The 21,031-nt window shown below is 37.8% G+C and overlaps 1 protein-coding gene across 1 annotated transcript in view; it reads right to left on the bottom strand.

The window, feature by feature from the left end:
* The window catches only part of LOC127643218 (SET-binding protein-like), a 114,112-nt gene that overhangs the window by 67,013 nt on the left and 26,068 nt on the right, over positions 1 to 21,031 (bottom strand). The window contains exon 2 of the mRNA XM_052125857.1: positions 20,115 to 20,757. Within this exon, the coding sequence (XP_051981817.1) occupies positions 20,115 to 20,585 (471 nt within the window). The 5' untranslated portion in view covers positions 20,586 to 20,757. The remainder of the gene's footprint in view (positions 1 to 20,114; positions 20,758 to 21,031) is intronic.

The raw sequence follows: 21,031 nt of genomic DNA, 5'->3' as shown, positions 1-21,031 counted from the left end.
TTGGAAAATGCTCCCAAGCATGAACCAGACTTTTAGAGATCAAAATATTTTTCTGAAATCTTGGCTGATTTATTTTGATTTTCCCATGATGTCAAGCAAGGAGGCACTGAATGTAGGCCTTAATACATATCCATAGGTAAAACTCCAATTCAGTACACCTCCTATCAGAAGCTAATTGGCTAACTGTCTAAAGGCTTGACATAATTTACTGGAATTTTCCAAGCCGCTTAAAGGCACAGTTAACTTAGCATATGTAAACTTCTGGTACAATGGAATTGTGATATAGTCAATTAAAAGTAAAACAATCTGTCTGTAAACCATTGTTGTAAAAATTACTTGTGTCATGCACAAAGTAGATGTAACTATTGTTTGCTAATATGAAATCTGTGAATTGGTTAAAAGATTAGTTTTAATGACTTCAACCAAAATGTATGTAAACTTCTGACTTCAACTGTAGATGGCATTTTAATACATCCCTTCTACAGGACCCAGCATTTCAACAAATGTTAAAGACAGTAGTCATGTATGTTTATGTAGAAACCAATTAGTCCTCAGTGTCCTCTGTGGGCGTGGCATGGGAGGCACTTAAGGCAGTCCTTAAGGGTGGATCATACAATATGCTTCACTCATTAAGAATATCAAAGCACAAGAATTCACAGAATTGGAAAAGAATATTAAAAGTGCTGCATCAGAGCTGAAGTTCTGAATGTCATCCAGTGGTCTTAGAGAGCCAATCAGCTAAAATATAGGTACAACACTATATTGTCACAGAAGGTACAGTTTTGGTTATTCAGGGCAAGAAGAGGGACAACGCTGGGACACTTCTTGCCAGATACATAAATCAGTGAGAGTTTTCTTCCATCATTCCTTCAGTGAAGTGTTCTGGGGGCAAGGCACTTACTTCTGCCACAGATATTAATAACGCCTTTACAGATTTTTATTTTGACCTTTATAGTTCCACGTCTTCATCTACCGATAAGGATATTAGCAATTTCTTTGAGCCATTAGAACTTCCTAAATGGACGAATGATCAAAAAAACTCTCTTGGCTCAGATATTACAAGAAGTAATTAAAGTCTTGCCAACAGGTAAGCCTTGCCAGACGGTTTTGCAGCAGAATATTTTAGATCTTATGTCACAGAACTGGCTCCACTTATGTTAGAAGTTTACACAGAGTCATTAAAGAAGAGTGAACTACTGCCAACCATGACACAAGCCCTGATTAGTCTCATTCCTAAAAAAGTTCCAATTTCGCTGGTCCAGTTAGATGTTAAAATATTGTCTCAAATTTGATCTAATCGATTAAATAGAGTAATTACATCTCTTGTACATGTAGATCAAGTGGGGTTTATTCAGGGTCGTAGTTCTTCTGATAATATTAAACATTTTATAAATATTATGTGGTCAGTAGCGAATGATCAGACCCCTATCACTGTCATCTCACTTGATACTGAGGAGTTTGATAGGGTGGAATGGGACTATCTTTTTAAGATTTTGGAAATTTACAGGTTTGGGAAATCTTTTATTGGATGGATTAAGTAAATTTATATACAAACCTTAGCAGCAGTGCAAACTAATGGATTAATTTCAGATTATTTTTCTCTGTGTAGGGGAACCGGCAAGGCTGTCCTCTCTCCCCTTTATTGTTCTGTCTTGCCCTGTAACCATTATCAGCCGCAATAAGAAAAGAAGATGATTTTCCTGGTGTTGTTGCAGGAGGTGTGGTGCATAAACTTCCTCTCTACACAGATGATATACTATTATATGTCTACAACCCTAGAAGATTTTTGCCTTCCCTCCATAGAATTATTAATTATTTCTCCAAATTTCCAGGATACAGGGTGAACTTGTCTAAATCAGAAGATAGCTTTCCAACCTGGTGCCTTTCAGTGGCCCAAGCAAGGAATTAGGTATTTAGGCATTTAATTTCCAGCCAAATTGAGGGATTTTTGACCCGTTAATGAAATGTTTCTCGTGCAATATTGGTGGGCTTCACAACATTTGTCTATGGCTGGGTAGGACAATGTTAAAAAAATGAATCACCAAATTCAATTATTTACTGCAGTCGCTACCTCTATAAGTTCCTCTTTCTTATTTTAAACTATTTGATAGAATATCTAAGTATTTTATTTGGAATGAAGGAATGCCTAAATCATTTTTATCACTATCAGTGTGAACATCCCTTCCTGCAGAGGCTGCAATGCCAAATCTGGTTGAACAGCTAATATTTGTTCTCCCTCAGCTGATGAATAAATCACTTCCTATTTTTCTGAGCCCAAAAAGTGTACATGGAATAATGGGCTACTTCGTAACAAACCCAGGCACAGTTCCTTCAATGCAAAGTCCAACATGTTAAGCCTTATATACTGGTTGATATCAGGAGATTATAGGGTTTAAGATGGGATCTGGATCAATGAAGTGGGACTTAAGTCTCAAGTGACACAAAAGTGTGCGTCGAGCACTCAAATTTGGTGGCTTTAGGATAATGCAGTGCCCTTTTACACAGTAGTTTTCTATCACTGGTTCAACCTCAGGAGCAGAGAGGGTGTACATGTATATGACTAATGGCACATAAACAGGCAATGTGGTCAATGTGGATCTTTGTATAGTCTAGACTCACTATCACATGTGCATGCCATAGCTCTCTGAAGCATTTGATTGGTGGCTTTGTGAGTTAATTTACCTTTATACAACAGGAAATACAGCCAGTTTAATTTGTTATTATAAAATCTGGTGGCCATATCCACTGTTGCCCCACCTACTGAACACAATCCCCATTGAGACAGCATGAAATGTGGTGCTCTGTGTAAAATAAATCTACTCCTCCTCAAAACACCAATAACATTACAGTCTGTAACCCGGTGCCCTCCCACATTCCTTGGGCATTTCTCTGGTCCCAAAACTGTAATTTGACATCTGGGCAATATTAATGTAAACTGTGGCTAAATACGCTTTTTTGCTCCACGGAGCACATACAATAAACACTACTAATGCAGTGTAGGATACTTTTAACCCTCACACTCTACTGAATCTTCACTAGTAAATGAACAGTTCAGTAGTTAGTGAACAGCACAATACTTGCCATTGTGTGCAATATAGAGCCTCAATGTAAAGGCCCAGAACTCAGTGTGTGCTCTTTGATGCGCTTCTTTAACTAGTTCATAACCAGTGCAATATGATAATTCAAAATCTTGCTATCAACAAGCTGTTTAAATGCAGTTGAAGCCACTGAGATGTGAGCCAGCGATTAGAATGTAACTAAGATTGAGGTCAAACTGTAACTTAAGCAAGAAACTTTGCCTAGGTTTAAAGGGGCGAGAGGACACACGACTTGTAACTGGCCTGCAGTCCGTTGCTTAACATATAAATATATGAATTGACAAACTTCTGTTTCAGCACTTCCTATCCTAAAACATTAATAAAAGGTAACATGTAAAGAGCTGAAATGCATACTATTTCATAAAGTTCAGAGGTTAGGTATGTCCACACTTCTGTACAGCACCCTCCTGTATTACAAATGTTATAATTTATCGTACTACATTTATTGTGCATTTCTGCATTTTGCAGAGGCTTTTATCCAAACTGACTTACAGTGCATTCAAGGAATACATTTGATCAGTTTGTGCATATGCATGAAGAATTATACACATGAAGAAACCTCAATTTCCAATCAATCAGAGACCAGAGGCCAAAGAAAATTATTAATCTAGTAGTCAAGCAGCTTGAGAGAGTACTGATGACACAGGGTATGAGAGTAAGCAACTAAAATGTGGCTAAAACCTCACACTTTGTTTTAGAAAATGCGCTTTTACAGGGGTTTTCAAACTGGGGGCCGCAAGGGGGTACTACGGGGTCTACAAAACATTCAGGTGGGGAACAAATGTGTAAAAAAACTTTACATTATTTGACATTATTACCGTTTCATTCTGAAATCATTAGTTTAATCAAGATAATTTTATTTTTTTAACAGCCATACAAATAAATATAAATCAGAGTATAATTCAATAAATTAAGAAATAAAAGAAACAAGGAAATTTAATAAAATAATTCCCTTTAAAGATGCTTTAAAACAATATTTATGTGTTTTGTATACTTTTACACATTTATTTATTTAGTGCTTTTCACAATAAACATAAATATTTTGAATAATATATATATATTAATTGAATTCAGTGTTTGTTATGTGAATCTGCAATTCTGCTTTTAATATTATTGTTATTCTTAATCTATTGTTGATTATGCTGATGTTACATAACAAATTTCCCTCACAGGATCAATAAAGTATATCTAATCTAATCTTAAATTGAAAAAGTTTCTCTTCGGGCTATATATAAAAAATTAATCCAGCACAAGAAAGTTACACTGTCAACTAGGGCTAAACGATTAATCGAAATGAAATCGAAATCACGATATGACCCAGTGCCATTATCAAACCGTGAGGTTAAATGTTGTCAAAAGTTTGAAAAATATTGAGATTAGCACTACTTTACAAAATATGTATTATTGGCATGCAAGCTGAAAAACTGGATGAAGATGTGGTGTAAGGTGAGGCTTGCTTACGTTTTAAATAAGAACATATGTATACAGTCCACCCACAGCACTGGCATACATACAACAGAGGGATTGTGAGCATGCCATGAGAAGCCTTGAAACGGACCACTCTACACAGACATGAGTAAATGATATTCTTTGTGTGTACGTGAGGGATAGTGTGCTTGTAACAGAAATATTTTCAGATTAGATGTGGTTAGCAACAGTCTGTTTATAGAAACCACCAACCAAAATGTAAAGGTCTCACCAGGGGGGAGATTCCAGTTGTCTAAACCCTGACCCTGTGGCTGTCTTTTACAGATGCAGTCAAAATAGATTTACTGGTATGACTGGTAAGGCTTTCAGTATTGCCATAGCATTCAAGTACTGACATAATAGATTTGTGTGAATTAAATGAAACTGCATAAAGTAAAAAAGTTCAATAAATAGACCGATGTGGTACTAAGTGGCAGGAACATGGCAGGGTAAAAAGGTTGGTGTAAAGAATATCCTATATGTGGTCTATTCAAACAGCTACAGAGTTATTAAGTGGCCCCATTTGGGCAATGAATGGATATTTCACCCAACTATTAAAATGGAATAAAATGGATAAAAATCTTATTCACCTTCATGTTGTTAACAAGCTTACATTCTCATTTAGTGTTCCACAGATTAAATGATGATGACATTAATTTCATTATTGTGTGAACTTACCTTTTAAGACACACTTTGAAATGTATGAATTTCATTGCATTTAATAACAAAATGTCCAAAAAGTGCCAAATGATGCTAGACCTTTTTAAGTACCAAACTACCTTCAAATTTTTTAGACACATTTTAATTTATTGATAATAATAACAAAACAACTTTATGAATTTTATTTAGATCTTTATGTTTCAGCTGAATTCTATATGTAAAGATTCAGTTTCATGTTTGTCCTAATTGGTGAAGCTTTCTTTGGCTGAATGGGTCCCTAATTTTACTTCCACACAAGGCTATTGTCTGCTTCATGCCGTCTAATAATTTGCACCAGTCTGAAAATGGTATTTCACTCAGAAATTGGGCTTTCTCTCTCCCCTGAACACACTCAGCCCATCCCCCAGAGTGCCCTACCAACCTAACAGTTCACCTCAGGTCAAAATATGGCCTTTTACTTATCACATCTAAAAATAATTATTTTTCATTCCTATCATTCTACACTCATGATAGTACTCTCATGAATTTAATTTGACAGCACCAGTCATAATCATAAAGGCGATAGCTTTATTAGAGACCAGTAGTGATGTTCACTGCCCTCGGGTCTAGGATGAACACATGCAATGGCAAAGTGCCTGAGCTGGCTGAGGAGGAGGAGGAGGGTTAGCTTAAACTGACACAGAGGCAGCTGGTCTTTCAGCTGTAGTAAATCACAGAGACACAGTCCAAACCCAACCCCCAACACCTCTCCAAAGAAAAAGAAAAACAGCTCTTTCAGCCCAATGGCCCAAAAAACAAAGAGAGGGACCACTTGAAAGCACCTGATGCGAAGAGCAATCTCAGATAGTTTCACCTGGGACCAAACCGTCACACCAAGAAGTCACAAACCCTCCAACTGAAAATATAACAGTCACAGGACAGGGCATAGATTCTATTATCAAAGATTATGTAAATGTTATAAAGGACTGAGCAGAGCTGTAGTCAAAACAATATATTTACATTGGTGCTTGTCTATGTAAAACTCGCCACCAGGGTGCTAGGGTGTTGTGAGTGGTTGCCAGGGCATTGCTGAGTGGTTTGTAGCACATTTCTATGGGTTTGTTAGAGTGTAATGGGTGGTTGCTATGTGATTGTTAGGGTGTTCTGGGTGGTAGCTAACTGGCCCAAGTCAAAATGCCCTATGGATTGAGAACCAAGTGGGAAAACCACATAAAATATTCTAGCCTCTAGACATGTTTAGGGTCCCTCCTTCAGGTAAGTCTATGGTGCTGACCGCACAGAGAAATGCCATTTTTGTAGTTTGTTTATGATGCACTTCCTTATTATTTGAACTTTAATAAAGAATGCATTAAAGATATAATGCCAGGTTGTTGTTTGCTTTTTAGATGCTCTGACATACAGGTTTTGGAATGCCAGATCCGGCTCTGCTTTTTTTCACGATGACAGTGCTTCTGTATTTCCTTATTTTGCATTTTTGCATTATAATTCCGTTATATTTTGTGATCTACATCACCTGAAACTGTTTGGAAAGTTTAGAGTGCATCTGTACATGTGTTTTCTTCCTCTCCTCAGTCAGGCACGAGCTGCTGTGCTCCTCTCTCGCGTCATCATTACAATTTCATATGAGATCGTTACGTTAAATGTACACAATCATTACATTTAACTTAACAATCTTATTAAATCAAATCATTGAGATTTTATTAATCTAATCATGTCAGCCCTACTATAATGTTAATTTTGCTTTCATATGAAATAAATTCGCTCTCAGTTAAATTCTACAGTGAACCTTCTAACTTCTTACATTACAAAAAATTATCAACAGGGTCTAAACTATGCAGTTCAACTGCAATTTGAAACTGATATAATAATCAACACAACCAACACTGAAGTAAACTTCATATTAAAATTAAACAATAAATCTTGGGATTTAAAGAATTAATTACTTGATCATTCAAATGAAGATTGTGATTAATCAGAAAATCAGTATTTTTACCAAGCCCTAGCATAAAGGTGTGGCACAGGTTAAATATCACATTTTATATTAAGGGGTTAGGGATTTTGAAAAACCCTAATCCTAAAATTGAGCAACAGAGTTAGTGATGTTTGCCAGCCTATTAGGAAAAATTACTATTTTTTTAATAATCTAAATGAATACCTTCTGAATACAAATGTCTTAAGAGAGACAGGCTATTCCAGATCAGATTAGAGTGTCCCTGAAATGAAAAAAGTAGCTAAAGTAGTAAATAAAGGAAATAAAACCACATTTAGGGATCGCTTTTCTCAGGCGATCTCCTACATGCAGAGGTCACGTTTATTTGACTGCTCAACTGCCCACAATTTCCTCCCCGGTCACCACAGACACTCCTCAAATGACAAATAGCTTGTTATAAATACCTCACATCAAGAGGCTGAGGGAGTCACCTATCGACTTCAGCGCAAGATGTTGAATTAATTTTCTGGTGAAAACACTGGCTCGGCTCCTAATGATTACAGCTCTGTATTAAAAGATGACTCCATGGGTGCTGGGTAATGAAGCTTTAAGAGCCAAGGGTTGTGTGACAGACAGATAAGAGAGCGGCCAATGCCATTAGTTCATAAAAACGGCCACCCAACAGGAGGGCTGGGCTTTGGACCCACTTGAAAGGGGCTTTCTTATCATACCTCACATATCCTTAAATGGATTCAAACCCAAAATCCAGCTCCAGCTGATGGTGAGATAGATGAACATGTAACTGGGAGGAAAAATGTGATACTGGTAGTAAACCAAGATAAAAAAAAAGAAAAAGAAAAAGAAAAAGAAAGAAATCCTGACATGCCTGCTAGTCGGTTAATGCCAGGAAAGGATAGTCTATATTTATTTTGATGAGATTACTGCTGACTCTATGGGTCTGTTCCAAAATTTAGTAAGCTGACTTGCCTTGGTCTCCTGCATCTTAAATGAAATGAAGCCTAAGAAGGACAACTGAATTCAATACAGGTAACGTGAGAGAAAAGTTGCGATCCTCTAATATGCTAAAATAGGCACGGAACACACACATTTTGTACAAAAGTGCCAGTTTTGTATCATATTTACTGTTATCTATTGATACTTTTTAGTATGTAATTAATTATAATTATATTTATAACCAGAATTTCTCTCACTTCGTCCACCATCATGGATTTATTTTTCCACCGAGCTCATCATGGTGCATTCTGGGATCGCCTACTGAAGGATACATACAATGCTACAGCAAAATCTGGCCAAATCAAGATATCTTAGGAGGAAGTATAACTGAGATACTTACATTTCGGAAAAGCCTTCGCAAAGGGAGCATGCCTATGATTGTTTTAAAGTGCTGCCTCTGGAGGCAGCTCACTAGGTTTTGGAACATACCTAATATCACTGGCAACTATGGTTTGGAGACACAGGCCAAAAGTAAATGTGATACATATGTCCATGGGATATCACTTGGGTGAGCTATGCATTTGGGAATGAAGGCAAGACTTTTGGCGAGTGGACAAGCACTAGCTTGTGTACACAGAGACAGAGTTGATGGGCTGTAACCTTGAGTGATGAGCCTGTGTTGTGTGTGTGGATGTGGATGTTGAGGTGTTGAAGTGATACATATTGAACAGAGAGGGGAAGTCTCACAGGGGCTTTAACCCTGAGTTTAACATACCACATGCACAGACACACACCCTTCCACCTTTTCCAGTGACTTGACACCACATTATAACATGCAAAAGACAGACAGATTAAAATTTAAATATATCACAAAATGCACCATTTTCAAAAAGTAGGGGTTGACCGATAAAATGGGCCATGCCAAAATATTGTTCAGGGCAAAAAAATGCAACAGTGCCCGGCCAGTTTTTCAGCTGTCTTTGTTCAGAATGTAAATTTTCCCATTCAATTTTACCAGAGGTCGATATGGGATTTTTGAAACGATACTGATTTTTAGGGTGGGGGGGGATCACTGATTACGGATATGGTGGCTGATAAAGTTTGATCTGGAATGAAAACAGACATTTTCTATGTGGATTATTCACCGATTTTGCACCGATATGACTATGCAAAAGTACTCAGAAGGCTGCTTTCTTAAACAAATATTTTTATCAAAGAATATTTGAAATTATTATTATACATTGTCAACAAATTCTAGAACTGAACACTGAGAAAATAAAGAATAAATAAAAATACAATAAATAGCTAAATAAACATCAGTACTGTTTAGTATCTGGCAAATACTGACTATATTAATACTGCCAGTCAATTAGGGGCAGGTTGTAAAACAAGAACGAGACAAGAAACTTTGCAGAGACAAGAGATAAACAGCGGCAGCGGTGTTACACTGTATTCTGCTATACAAGTTCAGGGAAACGTTCAATGGTGGAAAACCAGACTTTTAAATATTAAATTTTATAAATGTAATAACTGGAATTGTTCGGTTGAAGGGGTACCAAACTGTGAATCCTGAACAAACAGTTTGGCGAGTACATGTCAGGCACAAATTTTTACTAAAGGAATTTCATAAAATCCTTCATAAAAGTGTTCTTTGCCATTGTTTATAGAAATACTGTTTTATGTTAAAGAGACTGTACCGGTCTCTTTAAGTTTTAGCACATGTTCAACAAATCAATGTAAATACTTGTAATTACACATTAGCTTCCACTCAGCTGGCATGCAATGAAAGTAGCTACGTAGTTAGCTAGTTAGCTATAAGCTTGTTGCCACAGAGAGTAAAAGATGGACTTTATTTACTTTATTTACTTTTTTTGCGTCTAACCAACTAGGTAACAACATAGCATGAAATCAACACTCAACAGACACAATCCACCACTGCACGGTTGTCTGCTGAGCTGCAAAAAGATGATTTGATGTTTGCCTTTCAATCTGCTACATTACTGACTGCACTGACAAACTATAGCTGACTAACATAGCAAACAGATGTGATAAACATGAGTGACATGGTTGTTAGGGACACGGTTAATGTTATATTAGTTATATTGAAAAGGGAAAATGATGGGGTCATTGTTTATTAACTTTCCAGTATGTATTTCACAAACTAGTTAGCAACTTACCGAGAAGACACCGCATAACCCCGCGCGCTTAACTCCGCGCCGCTTAACTCCGCGCCGCTTAACTCCGCGCCGCTTAACTCGGCCCCTGTCTGCAGAACCACCGTCAGCTCAGATCTGTAAACAATGGATTCGGAGCGTGCTCTGCTGGACAAACTACATTATGACACCAATTCTAAAACATTATTTTCTGCATTATATGTTCTGAAAAAAAGTTTTAATATCTGCGCATATCAGTAAACATATGCTGATACCAATATATCGGCGAAAGGCTAATATCGGCCGGGCACAAATTTTTACTAAAAGGAATTTCATAAAATCCTTCATTAAATTGTTCTTAGCCATTGTTTATAGAAATACTGTTTTATGTTAAAGAGACAGTACAAATTATGCAATTTAACAATAACATTTTAACAAAAATAACATATTAAATATAATTTCTTATTTATTGAATACATTAATTTGTTAATTTTTAAAAGCCAAATTAATGAAAAGGTAATAAAATATAATAGTAAAATCAATATTTTCCTAATGAACCTAGTTAAAAGGTCCTATGCATAATTAACAGCATTAGCTGGGAGATAGTTTCTTTTATATGTAAGGAAAAGGGACATTATAACTTAAATAAACCCAAATGAATCAATATTGAATCAAATCAAAATAGATTCGAGCCAAGAGTTTGTGAATCGGAATCTAATTGAATTGGGAAATCTGTTTCAAAACCCAGCCCTAATGCAATAGTGCAGGAATGGCCTGTTCTAAACAAAAATCACCAAGTAAAAGTTACTTAACATATTAAAACATTCAGGACATTATTGAAAATAATGAACAGGTAACCTAAATCTACAAGATGCGCTGAAAAGTTGGGCGTGTATTTCTTGATGTGTATATGATCTACTTTAATCTGACAACTGTTCAGTTGTTAACCAATAAACCTGTTAAGACCCAAAAAATCAGTTAAGGCACATCGTTGAAAATAGACTTTTTGATCAGCAGGTAGAAAACAATGGCATACCTAGCCTAAAACATTCAGTGATTTCCATAGCTACTTTGCTAATCTTGAGAGAGGATATTTTCCTGCACACGTCAGTCACGTCAAAACAGTGGGAAAAAGCTTGCACGTCCTGAGGTGAAATTAAACTTTGTATACACCTGCTCCAGATATCCTCTTTTAAAATATTTTATAAATTACATTTAATATAATTGATACATATTTTTAATATTTTATATATTTAAAGCAGCCTTTGTAAAAAAATATGAAGCGAAACGTACATTTGTACAAATGCTGAACAGTTTAATGGTTTCTTTTGACTAGTCTTGCACATCCCTACTCTATGCCATATTCCCCTCATAGATTTTTCCTTTTACTGTTGGAGAACTGAAAGGTGTAATAAAACGTCATTGTGAACTTTGAAAATTGTGTATCGAAAATACTCTTGTAAAGATCCTACAGAGTGGCCATTATTATTGGAACTCAGTTTGTCTTCTCATCACAACATCTGATGAAACAACCCGCCGCGCACAATGACTGACAAAAAAAACAAACAAACACATGATCAGATTCCAAACCACCTATGAATGTAGTTTGGATCAGGCTTGTAAAAATTTGATTTTATGTTTGAGTCAAATAGGCCAAAAACAAACCTGATTTTTGTCTGCCTGTGTGAACATAGCCTAAATGTTTATAAGTTATTGTTAAAAAGCTATTTGCATATGGAGAAAAAAATGGGATTTTTACTTCCGGAACCACACAGTTGCTCTCTATAAATTTACCATTTTTAAATTATCAGCTTCGGCTGATAACCATCTTCACTTAATTTCAGGATTTTTTGTGCAACTCATGTGCTATCATCAAATTGAATTGTTTATATACTGACATATTACATTTGTCACCATGCTCTCTAAATATCAGTATCAGCCACTAAACATTTCCCATCAGTGTGCTGCCACAAACCATGAACCGACTTACTCAAAAGACTGTCCCACCTAATGAAGGCCCAAACACAGATGTGGACGTTCAAAAAAGAATCATGGCTGATTGTGCAAAATCACTGGAATAATTTGACATACAGCAGTGTTGTCTGATGCTGACAGCAGGTCCTCTGAAAAATATTTTGCCATGCACAAAGGCTCAGCGGCGGAGTCAAGTCCTTCCCTTAATTACCTGCTATTGTATCACACATCTTTCGCCCATCCCCTGCCGCAGTAGGGTCCCATTTTAACCAGGCTCCCCATATGCCCCGGCTCACTCGTTGGCCTTTCCTCTTTGCCACCATCTGGCATTTTAGTTCAGCCAAAATGAAAAAAGAAAGAGTCAGACACAATGAGACAGAGAGATATCCCATCTGCTCCCTGCCAGACTCCCCAATCATTACGACACAAAAGCTGCATTTACCCTGCTACACAATCCGCTGTTTTCAAACCTCTTATCCTCTCTGCTTTCCTCGGAGAGAAAACCATCCTTATATCTGATTATGAACCAGTTTTCTTCAACTAAACTACTACATATCAAGCATTAGGAGAAATTGACAGACTTTCATTAACATGGCTGGATTCTGCCCTACAAGCTCATCTTGACAGGTCTGGTTGGGTGGTGGGTGAGACTGGGAAAACTATCCACTCAGCTCCCTCCTCAAGTCGAAACTCAAGTCATCGAAGCCTTGCTCACGCTCCCCTGACGAACGTGCACCAGTGAGCATGCCCACTCCGGCGGAAATGGCTGACAATCAAAGTGTTGTCGTCAAACAAGGTGTAGTGACAGGGCAAAGATCGCTGATGTCTGGCCATTAGAAAGCACATGCTTGCACATTGATCTGGCTTCTATCTGGCTTGTCATCACAATGAACTCATGACTGTGTTATACCACAGGGGTGATACTGGATACAAATACATTATAAACTTATAGTCAGCTGGGCTGCAGTGGACAAGTCCTACATCTAAAACACAACACTGTGATCTGGCCAATATATAATAATTTTAAGCAAGTGTAAACAATTGTCAGGTTTTTTGTTCAATGTGCAAGGAAATTACAAGTTAGCAATCTGCTGGTTGATTTCCCAGAAAGTGTAAACACTGAGGTATTGTGGCACTATCAAAATGTCTTTCTTTTTGTTAAGCATTCGATTCATTAATCGGTTATTAACATTGCCTCAATCAATGATGTGAGTTTGGGGCGGGACTATCTGTTCATTCGAACCAATGCTAGATGGATCAGCATATGGTAAACCTGTTTGAAAATATTTATTATTTTTAGCCATTCCAGTTGGTGACACTGTTAGCGCAGCCAGTAGAGTAGTTCAGGTTGTAGTTCAAAAACCCGAAAAAGAATGACCATTTGAGAGCTATGATTTTCCTCTGGATTTTCTTGGGTTTTTAGAATGGCAGTTAGGAATTTATGAGTAAAATAAGGTCTGTGTTAAACATTACTTTAAGATACAGTACTTGGGAGTTTTTGCGCTACAAATAAATTACACATTGTAATACCACAAATTAGATTTTTGAATCCGTCGAAAGTATGTTGCTAACAAGTTGCTAGATAAGTACTACGGTTATGCATTTCATCAGGCACGTTCATTCACATGGTTGTGGTATTAGTAGTTCTTATCTAGCAACTTGTTAGCAACATTTTCATAAAAACATAGCCACTTCAAAAAGTCACATTTGTGATTGTGTGAAATTTATGTTGTAGAACAAATCGTCCAAGCATCATCAAGTAATGTTTACCACAGATCTTACAGTATTTTACTCATTAATTGAAAACCCCCATTAGCTATACAAAAACCCAAAGGAAAATCCTGAGTGAACCCATGGTGAATTAGCCTTCCAGGTTTGCCTACAAATTGATGTCAAGGCTGAACAGCTCTATTGGTCAGTCAAACAAATAATCCCGCCTCAAACTAATGCAACTTCTTGAGCCAATTAAGCCATTTTGGGCTCTTCTGGATCTTGAAACAAACAGAGCAATGTTTTAATAGCACCACAGAACCCCATTGTTTACAATTTGCAGGGAAAATCAACCTACAAATGGCTTACTTGTAGTTGTCCCTACATGCTGAGTTAGCAACAGAGAAAATATTTTAACATCGAATAAATGACATCACCTTCAAGATAGCAGTTGAGTAGTTTTGTGACTCATACTGAAATAAAACTCATACTTAATGCTTTTCATAAGTGCCTGGTAAAAAAAAAGGAAAAATAATAGATGTAATTTTCAAAATATCTTGGTTAAGTCCTAATGGAAACAACAAACACATTGTGTCCTGACCTCTGCATATTCAGACCGTCGAATTGCACATCCAGACTGTGTGCTTTTATAATGCCAGAGAGAAGTCTGCAATCTATTTCTGGCTGCGTTGTCAAACTACTGTGTAAGTGCAGCAAACTTCTGCTGCTTTACACAAATTTTCCAGCACTGCAGCCCACGACAACACTTATGCTGACTCAAAGTGCAAACTGGTCATCAACTGGAATGTGTGGATGAGTGCTTCTAATCCACAGTAGCCGATCAGGTTAATTCATCAGAGTGACTAGTTTGTCTAAACTGCGATGGCCCCAGTATTCTGATTACATTAGCAGGGGGCAAAAGGTTGTTGCCACGAATTGAAGACACAGCGAGCAGCTGTCGCAGTCCGAGAGGGTTGATGTAAGCCCCTATTCTCAGCGAGTCCTGGCCGGTTTCAATTACGCACTAACCCCTGACCCCACGCTGCTTGTAACTGAGAGATGTGAAAAGGTGCAGGGCTTGAGCCTAAGCTCCAAACAGAGAGGACAGAATGGGATTTGATGGCTTTAACTGAGGATTTTGTGGAACTGTCCCTTCTCAAAGTAAATGGAATTCCATCTGTAGTGTGTGTGTGTGTGTGTTGAGGGGGATGGGGCAAAGCTTTTCTTTGGCTCTTTGGAGCGGTTTTCAATAGACATGGCTACAATTTAGACATTGGCATGAAGCCACCTCTTCTGTTCTTCCTTCTGCCCATTTTGACTCTGTCTGTGGTCAATGTGGAGACTGCCAGAAAGAGACAGCTGCACTTCAGTCTTCCTGCCTCACTCCCTGTTGCTCTTAAAGGGATAGTTAATCCAAAAAAAAAATCATTATTTACTTGCCCTCATGTTGTTCATAACCTGTGTGTCTAAGCGCCAGAGATGCACTGATACGGTTGAAAACTCTTGTTGTGAACAGTGAGCTCAGCGCACTATGCTAGTTTTAATACTTTTTGTGTCATAAACCGGTGAGACTCGATACACCCTGATTCTTAGCTTTTCTAGGAAGACAATATGTCAAATAATTCAAAATCCTCGGGCTCTGGAGACATTAAAAGACACTAATGTACTCAAGCTGAATCCGCCAAACAGCAGGTTGCATGCCCGGGAGTCGATTTGGCCGGTGACGTGAAGGAAATTAGGCAACAATTGATGAACATGTCAGCAATGCTGACAAAGGTCATGCTGACTTAGAGGAGATTGCTGTAATACGTCGCTCAATCACTGCCATGAAGACGAAATTCACTAAGATGGTTACAAGAGTGGCGGATGTTGAGTGGCGATTATCTGGAGTCATCAGTGAGGGAATTAGCTGCTAATCCACTAGCGAGCGACCAAGGTGGACTTGGAGCATGTTTGGGAAAAATTGGAAGATATGGAGTGTCGTAACCGGTGGAAAAACGTCCGAATTGTTGGAATTCCTGAGCGAACAGAGGGTCAGAATATGGTGGAATAACTGGCCGGGCTCTTTCAGAGTCTGCTCGACATAACAGGCCATAAGCTGGAAATCGAGGGAGCACACAGAGTTCCTGCTCGGCGATTCGCTGAGGGAGAATCTGGCCAAATTTCTAAGATAATCTGATAAAGATCTTGTGTTACGTGAGGCGAGGAGTAAAGGAAGGTTTTCTTGGAAGAACCACAACATTTTCTTTTTCCCATACTTTGTGATTTTGGCGAGAGAGAAATGTGATCGATTCTAGGAATGCAAGAAACTCTTACATCAACGGAAGGTCGATTTTGCACTGATATTCCCGGCAAAATTGAGAATAGGTGCTAAGGATTGCCGCAAAGTATTTACCCAACAAGCATTGTTCTTCATAAAGTCAATGGAGTGAGTAAGTCATTGTGTGATGCTCACATTGCAGCCGAGTGGGCATGACTCACTGAACATTCACTTGACCGTCCGAGGAAACTGGGCGCCTTTTAATTTCTTTTTGTGCTGGTTCTGCATAGCGGCTAGAGTTTGTTTTGTGTAGTAACACTCATTTGGGTCAGTGTTGTGGATGAATCTGCACGTTCTTTGTGCTTATGCCTCCTATTGGTTGGAGTTTGTTTTGTTGAGTATTTCTTGCAGGAAATTGGAGTGATTAGGTCATTTGTTGCACTCATGTAACAGTCAATGGGCCACCTCACTGAACATTAATTTGACTGCCTGAGGAAATTGATTGGCTTTTTGTTTTGTTTTGTGTTGGTTCCGCTAGCAGCTGAAGTTTGTTTTGTGGAGGAACACACCTTTGGGACAGTTATGTGGAAGAATCTAAACATTTTGTATTTATCCCGCCTATTGGATGGAGTTTGTTTTATAGATTTTATTCTGTCATATTAGACTTGAGCAATCTGACAGCAAAATTGTTGCGGGGGCTCTCGTAGGCATGCATGGATTGTTTGAGTTTAGAGGGATGGACGTAGGTTGGCGCTGTCGTGTCTATCAAGATATTATGTGAGAAAGATTTAAACTTGGTATTGGATGAGGGAGTGCGGGCTAGGATTCTAAAAAAACGTCAAGTCTGCATCTAGAGATGCAAGGGTTCACCTTATGCAATTAAAAGTTTTACATAGATTCTATTGGACCCACTTTAGATTACATAGGCTTGGTCTTAAAGACACAACATCTACTGGTGATGCCAATCAGAAGGAGCAGACACAACCCATGTTTTTTGGGGGTGTGTTAAGATCCAAGAATTTTGGTTTTACAATTTTCAAGAGTTTCAAGAGTTTTACATGTGACATTTTGAGCACTCCAATTTCATTTGACTCATTCAAATTTAAAGTGCATCAGACTCATTTTGGGCAATAAGGCAGTCATAAATTTGGGGGATGAACACATAAAAAATTGGGTTCTGGCTATTATGAAGTATTATGATTGGCAAACAGATTATTTTAAGGGGATGTAATTCGGATGGAGCGCTCTCACTGGCAGCTTTCGAGGAGGTGTCAAGCAGAAGGCTGGGGGTTCGGGATTTTTTTTAATAGGAAATGGGACAATTATTTTATTCATATTTTTGGGGGACTCTCAGGGAGGGGCTGTGGAAAGAGAAGTTTAGTTTTAATTATACATGATTGTTATTTTCTAGGGGTGTTAAATGTTATAGTGGGGGTTAAATGTTAAATGTTGATTCAATGTATATATGTTGTTTTTCCTTTGTTATATGTCAAGGAATCAAAAACATTATTGTTAAGAAATTTGTAGTGATAAGGGGCTGTCAAACTCAAAGAGCATCATAAAAATATCAAAAGTAAAAGGTAGTCCTGCTGACAATAAATGAGCCATCACTCAATGGCAAGAGCCGTCAAATGATTCTTCCAAATAATTCTTCCAAAAAATAAATAAAAGCATTTAGGTTTTTGGAACAATAAGTTCCAGATGAAATTTTCATCATGTTATTGAAGGCTAAATTTCAGAGTTAAAATAAAAATAAAATGTCAAGACCCTTTGGCTACATGGCAACAATCTCATTTCACTCCAAGCTAAGAGAAATCCATGGGGAAATCAGATAACATGCACCCACATACAATATTTAAGGCTGATAATCAAACCATCAATTGTTGGATGAAGTAAAATGCAGTTGGCAGTAATGGACAAGATTTTAAATGTACATCACATGAAACAGCAGGAGTCAGTTCTCCATTACAAATAATTAATACCCTAAGAGATTACTGTAACAATAAAAATATAGGAGAACGTTTCAATGCCAGAGATTCCTCAAAAACATGATTACTTTTGAGTCTGTGGTGCGTTTACTGAAAGATGCTGATGCTGGTAGTTCCTCTTAGTTTCAGTAAGCACAGATTTTCACCCTAATTATGGTCAAATTACAGACTCTGACTGTGGTATCACCAGCTTCTCCCATTCTCTCCCACAATCCTTCATTCTTTCAAGCAAGAAAATGCAACATATCTTCATTCACTGCAGACTGTGGTGTGCAGAATGTGTTTACCAAATGTCATTCTAGTGTCTCATGTGATCACACACTGAATAATATAAGCAGAAACCTCTATAGCCCCCATTACAAGAAAAATACTGTGGCAGTTCCATGATACAGTTATGGTATCAGATGGTAAAACAATGGTACTTCAATAAATACTATGGTACTACTGACGAAAAATTACCATATTCATGTACAATGGTTGTATTTACAAGGTATTCCAAGGTAAAAATTCAAAAATATTATGTTACTACAGTACACAAACTTGGAATGTCTTCATTACACCTGGCCATGTTGGAAAGACATATAAATATATATTCTCAATATTTCATATATCAGCTGAACAATCAACACTCTGGTATAACAGTACAGCATATTAAATTAACTGTACTTGAACACAGTGTTTCTCAACTGGTGGGTCGCAGGTCTATTCGGGGTGTGTTGCAGACAGCAGGGAAAGAACAATGCCATGGTTCTCCCACTTAAAATTTTTCGGTGGAGCCTAAGTAACATCTAGGAATGCCGAGGCTAATTTAATGATAATCTCGAGTTCAGTGCTTAATTGACGCTAAAGGCTTCTCATCTGCAACGCGGTATTTCCGCGGTGCAATTAAAGCTGTTTTTTCCCACGAGTGTAATGGAGCAAATCATGTCAATGATCTGCACTGCTCCACTGTATCTCTGGCGCTCATGTGCACATCAATGGCCATTTCAATTCTAGCGAGATTTTTCTAGTTTTAATTGTTATGGAGGAAATAAAACCTCTCAAAATAGCAGCCCCGACATTATAAACAGCAGTGAAGTGGAACAGAGCAACACTGTGCTATGCACCATAAAAAAAGTGTATTATTATTATTATTATTATTACACATCATCACCCTTACTAAACTATTTTATGATTTTACAGCAGTAACTGTGATATTTTGACCAAAAATGTTTTAGTTTTATATTAAATAATATTTTGGGTAGAATCTATACTATTTTTCAAAAACTATAGTTTATTTTTGTTGTTATTATTATTATTATTACTATGTAGTAGTAGTAGTAGTAGAAAGACTAGCTACCTATCCTGACTTACCTGTGCTTATATGTCATTGAAAGGTAAATATATGGGCCAGTAGGCCTACATAAAGGGCTTTACGTCTGGACCTCTAAGGCTTGTGGACAAATTATGAGCAAAGTTTTCCTCCTGTGTAATAAATGTTTTGTTTGAATGATGTTTGAAATTTGGAAATAAACTGGATAATAAATATAACTGGCTCATATAAATACATATGCTCATCAACTTTTAAAAGGGGGAAGAGAAAGCTACCTGTATCTTTTGTTGTTGACATCATTTTTTTTTTAAATGCACTTGTTACATGCATTTATACCCAGGACAGATTAAATACAGGTTATGTTTTTTACTATGGTGGGTCGCCACTTGATATCCAATGTAAAATCTGGGTCCTGAAGCAAAACCAGTTGAGAACCACTACCACTTTAACAAACTATCCTTCACAGCCTCATTTTCGTTCACATCAAATTTAATAAACCTTCAACTCAAGGTCTACACCTGTGGCTAAAGCAGCCATACCACATGATTTACATGACATCAATGCAACAAAGTAAACACATTTCTTAACATCATGAGAGTGACACTAACCCTCTTTCTGGGGGGTCCCAAGTTCTCCTCTTTTGCTCCCTTGCTGTTCTTGCCATATTTCGTAGTCTTCTGCTCCCCAGGCTGCTTGATGGTGATACGGATCTCAGGAGGACAGATGTAGTTCTCCAGGTTTTTTGGAGGCTTCTTGGCCCGCTTTGTCGTTTGAATCTTCAGCTTCAGGCTGCCTCCTGAGAAATTGGCCTCCTTGATGGAGAACTCCTGCTCTTCCAGCCCATCTCCATGACACCATCTCTCACTGTCTGCATTGGAAATGGCATCTACGTCCTTCCCCAGACCAAGATCTTCATCTTCTTCATGGTCCTGCTGCTCCCCAGGCAGAGGGAGGCTCTTTATCGGGCTGGCCAGAAGACCCACCTCACTAAGGTCTGCTCTGTTGATGGTGGTAACAGTGGAGAAGAACTCCTCATTCCCTTTGGGCTGTGCCGTCCGAGTAAGGTCTCTTTGCTCCATTGCCAATCTTGAAGCTTGGTTCAAGAAAGAGGAAGCAAAGGGAGCCAAAAGGACAGTTGGACACCAGTTTTGGTGATCGAGTTTAATCAGAGAGGGATGTGATGGCTTATGTATCCTTACTGCTCCCGGAATCTTACAAATCTTGCTAAGGTGGAATTTTTCCCAGGTGAAACTGAAAATAGAGTTTAAAGAAAAAAAATATCAGTTTTTTAAAAGCACAACACATGCCATCATAAGACAAAGTTAAGAAAAGTCTGTATTAAATACCCAAACCACCCTCTTAACACTCCATGTCTTAAATAGCCACAGCAAGCAACAAGACATTTTGCAAGTCAGAAATGTACTTTTCTATTTTAAAGGCAATCTTTGGCTCGTGGTTTCATTATCTGGGGCATTTTGTTCCTTTATAAAGGCATTTATTTTGTAATCATACAAAATTGGCTCTT

Source organism: Xyrauchen texanus, chromosome 4, assembly GCF_025860055.1.
Source record: "Xyrauchen texanus isolate HMW12.3.18 chromosome 4, RBS_HiC_50CHRs, whole genome shotgun sequence".
NCBI classification, from domain to species: domain Eukaryota; kingdom Metazoa; phylum Chordata; class Actinopteri; order Cypriniformes; family Catostomidae; genus Xyrauchen; species Xyrauchen texanus.
Note: the sequence above shows the minus strand (reverse complement) of the source record. Positions and strands in the feature narration are given on the sequence as shown.